The sequence below is a fragment of the Buceros rhinoceros genome, unplaced genomic scaffold (assembly GCF_000710305.1).
Source record: "Buceros rhinoceros silvestris isolate BGI_N320 unplaced genomic scaffold, ASM71030v1 scaffold20399, whole genome shotgun sequence".
Lineage (NCBI taxonomy): Eukaryota > Metazoa > Chordata > Aves > Bucerotiformes > Bucerotidae > Buceros > Buceros rhinoceros.
In genome coordinates, this window is record NW_010432356.1 from 8,783 (window position 1) to 12,412 (window position 3,630).

Consider the following 3,630-nt stretch of genomic DNA (forward strand, 5'->3'; position numbering starts at 1 on the left):
CGCACTGCTTGCACCACACCGGCTCTCACCCCTGCAGCCACCCTTCCTGCGAGACAAGGGCAGATTCTCGCTGCATGGAGAAAAGTTTCCCACCTCCCTGTGGCTGCACAGTCCCAGGATATAAAAACGTTTCTGCTGACTAGGGAGAGCAGCTGTGACCCCTCTGTGCACAAGGAAGGTTTGAGGGTTGGTGCTGATGACCCCTGCTCTGCGTGGAGAGGCGACACCAGCCCGCGTCCCTCCCCTGGGGAGGCTGAAGTGGGATGGTGAGGGTGGTTTGCTACAAGGACCTGCCCTGATCCGTGGCAGCCCACAGATCTAGGACTGTGTTTATGCTTTTTCAAGCAAACAGCCCCTCCTGCCACTCCCCAGAGGGCCCCCCTCCTCCAGCCCCACAGGGGAGGGTGGGACCGACGCACCTTCACAGCAGGCCGGGTAGGAGTGTTGCGTCTGATGAAGCTCTTGATGCCCCCGCCGCGTTCTGCGGGCCCTGCGCTGGCCAGCAGTTGGTTCCGCTGCACGGCCTGCAGAAAGTTCTTCAGCGGTCTGACCACCTGGGAGGAGACGCGGGGAGTCAGAACCCAGCAGGGAAAGGGAAAGGGGGGCGAGGGCCACCACCCACTCACCTTGCTAGCTGGGGAGGGGGATGGTGGGGTCTGGTTTGCTGAATTCTTGTGCTTGTCATCCAAAGGGGAAAGGGTCCCAGCCCCTGGCTGCAGCCCGCTCCACAGGGTGCCCATTGCTTGCTTATAGCTTCTTGTCCTGGTGGTGCGAGCAAGAGGCACATTAGGTGACTGTGGTGCTCCCCAAGCTGCCCCACACCTCCCCTGGCCTGTTTGCTGCTGCCAGAAGACAGGGGCCTCTGTGCCGCATGCCACCCAGCTGTGAGGAGGCCAGGGAAGGCACACCACACCTCGGCAGGGAATGCCAGCGCTCCAGAGTGGTACTGTACATCACTGTGCTCCCACACAGTCCCTGCTCTGAGACCCAGTGAGTGGCAAGTGTTTGCTCTATCAGGTATTAACAGCATGAGAGACACAACCCCTAGCCAAGGGTAAATTTAAAAGCCACTGAAATCTCACATGAAACACCAGTAACTCAAGCAGCGAGGAAATGGGTCAGGTACTCCTCCAGAAACTGCTCCCATCCTCCCCTTGAGGAGCCACCCAGAGCCACCCCTCAGCTGTGAGGTAAGGGTCCCCTCTTAGTCACCTCTCCTGGCCTGTGAGTGACCCCAGGTGTCTGCTCCCCTGGCCAGGCCCAAACACAGCTCAAGGAATCACAGGGAACAACCAGGAGACAAGATGTGGCCAAAGGCGATTTCAAAACTAAGTGGGGGGGAAGGTGGCAAAGCAAACACCAAAACTTTGTGGAACAAATCACTTAGAAGGCCAGGCCCGAGTCCTTCCCGCCCACCGGCTCACTCCTCCACGCAACTCGTACCAGATGTGGCGGGGGTTCTCCTGGGGCTTGGCGCAGTGGGACTGTTCCTGGTTCTGGGGTTCGCTGCTCAGATTTACACAGCCTCCTGCAAACAAGCCTGCTGTCAGCACCATGTGCCAGGCATCTGCAGGGCTCCAGTTCCTGGCTCTGGCTCCCAAGCCCCGAGGCACATCAAACTGAGGCACTGGGCGCCTGGATGGCTCCCTGCACTATCAGTGTGTACAGGTACAGCGTGACGCATCCTGCACAGAGCCTTCAGAACAGGCACAGCCTGGGCCTCCAGCCTCAGCTTCAGTCAGACCCTGCAGCTCCTGCAGGGCATAACCATGCCTGACCTTCTCCTGGCTTTGGGCACAGGGAACAAACTGCCAGTCCTCATTTAACGTGAGCCCAGAAGAAAGGGGTGTCACCGTTATGCTGTGAGGAAGAGTCCGGGTCCAGGAGCAATCCCCTTTCCAGAGGTCCCACTTACTCGTTACACGGATGGGGTTGGACAGGACAGCGTTTGGCCTGAGGCTTGGACACATTTACAAGACATCCGTGTTCATCTCATTGAGCTCTTTAAGCGGTAAACACTGTACCTGAAAGGCTCCCTTGACTGCCCAGCAGTGGTTTTGTTTCATCACAAGTCCCTCGTTTTCCACAGACTCTGGTCTGTGCGTCTTTGGGGCTTCACACAAGACAAGTAAAACCAGCTCAAAGTTACCTTTGAGGTTCCCTGCCCGTGGCTCAGGAGGAGGCAGGGGCTGTGCAGGAGGGCTGCCAGCCTGCGCACTTCTGCTCGAGACGAGGACATTGTCAGGGGTCTGCAGGAGAAGGGGACAAGCAGTCTCCTAGCAGCTACCCCAGAGACCAAGGCTACTACGGGCCCACTGCCCTAATACAGCCAGTGACTTCCAACCGTGGGCCAGGCTCTGCCTCTCCCAGCTGCAGCTGTGCTGCGTGGAGCCAGGCAGCTCCTTTTGGTCACAGGGGCTGAGAGCGAACCACGGGCCACTCGGGAAGGACAGCCACCCAGCACTTCCAACCACAGCAGGAGCTGGACCCCACAGCCAAAGTGCCATGAGAAACGGGCAGCTCCTCATGCCCTGGAGACACCCACTGCCACACCAGATATTCCAGATCTGAGACTGTCAAGGCCCAGCAAAAGGCACCGACCCAGGCATGAAGATGTCCAGACAGTTGTAGGCTGTGCCTTGATCTCACCTTCTCGCTCAGGGGGGTCGGTTCCAGCCCGGGTCTGTAAAAGAAGAGCGACTTTAATTATTTCAGCAGTCTGAAGGGTGAGTTACGGGGACAGGAGTGTGGTGGAGGCAGCGTGGGGGACACCAGGAGAGGGGCAGTCCAAATACAGCCAGAGGCACAGGCCTGTTTCAGCCAGGCCACAGAGGTGGAGATGCGCCTTCTGACCACATCCCATTGCATTCCCGAACACCGTGCTGAGGGACTGGGTCCCCTCCTGCAGAAATTCCACCCAGCAGGTAAGAAGGAAGCTCCAGGAGCTGCATGCTGAGTCTCGCCTGTCTGTCTCTTGGCTGAGAGCACACTGGTGACTCCAGCACCACCCGTCACCCAGGGGCTGGTGGCAGCTATAGGAACCCTGGAGCAGAATTCACACTGGGCAGAGCAGCGGCTGGGCGGCCCCTCGAGGACAGCGGCTGGCAGCCTCTCGGGCTCGTGGTGTTGGCTGGGCCCCGCCTAAGGCATGCTCTGAGCAGGCTTCTGATAGGAAAGGGCTGGGCCTGAACAGGTCAGGTTTTGAAATACCAACCACCCCAGGTGATGACACCACCCAAACAGCCCGTTAAAAACCAGTCCTGCAGCTGCAATACAGAAGCGATCTGTACAGCTTCCCCACTGGGATCGTGTAGCTTCGTCCTGCCTGCTTTACGTGGCACCTCACCTTATGCTGCTGGTCACATCTTCCTCCACAAAAACCTCCAAGGAGCTTTGACCTGGACAAGACAAACACCAGCTAGCATGGGGATCTCCCCCCGAGGCCTCCCAGGAGCCAGGATGCAGAGCTTGGGCTCTGCAGCCTTTCCTCCCAGGGATTGCTCATCTCGGCTTTCCACACCAGCACCGCCACCTCCCCCAAGCACCACTGACAAACCGGTGTAGGCTGGGCACGCAGAGGATGGGAGCGGCAGGGCCCCCGCCCGCAGCCTCCCCCGCCGCCCTCCCCCG

At 59.1% G+C, this 3,630-nt stretch overlaps 1 protein-coding gene across 1 annotated transcript in view; it reads right to left on the reverse strand.

The window, feature by feature from the left end:
- LOC104500155 (inner centromere protein-like) overlaps positions 1-3,630 on the reverse strand; it is a gene marked incomplete at its 5' end in the record, with an annotated part of 16,065 nt that overhangs the window by 8,220 nt on the left and 4,215 nt on the right. Inside the window, 6 exons of the mRNA XM_010143760.1 lie at positions 420-554; positions 627-762; positions 1,444-1,528; positions 2,150-2,249; positions 2,650-2,683; positions 3,347-3,398. Of these exons, the coding sequence (XP_010142062.1) occupies positions 420-554; positions 627-762; positions 1,444-1,528; positions 2,150-2,249; positions 2,650-2,683; positions 3,347-3,398 (542 nt within the window). The remainder of the gene's footprint in view (positions 1-419; positions 555-626; positions 763-1,443; positions 1,529-2,149; positions 2,250-2,649; positions 2,684-3,346; positions 3,399-3,630) is intronic.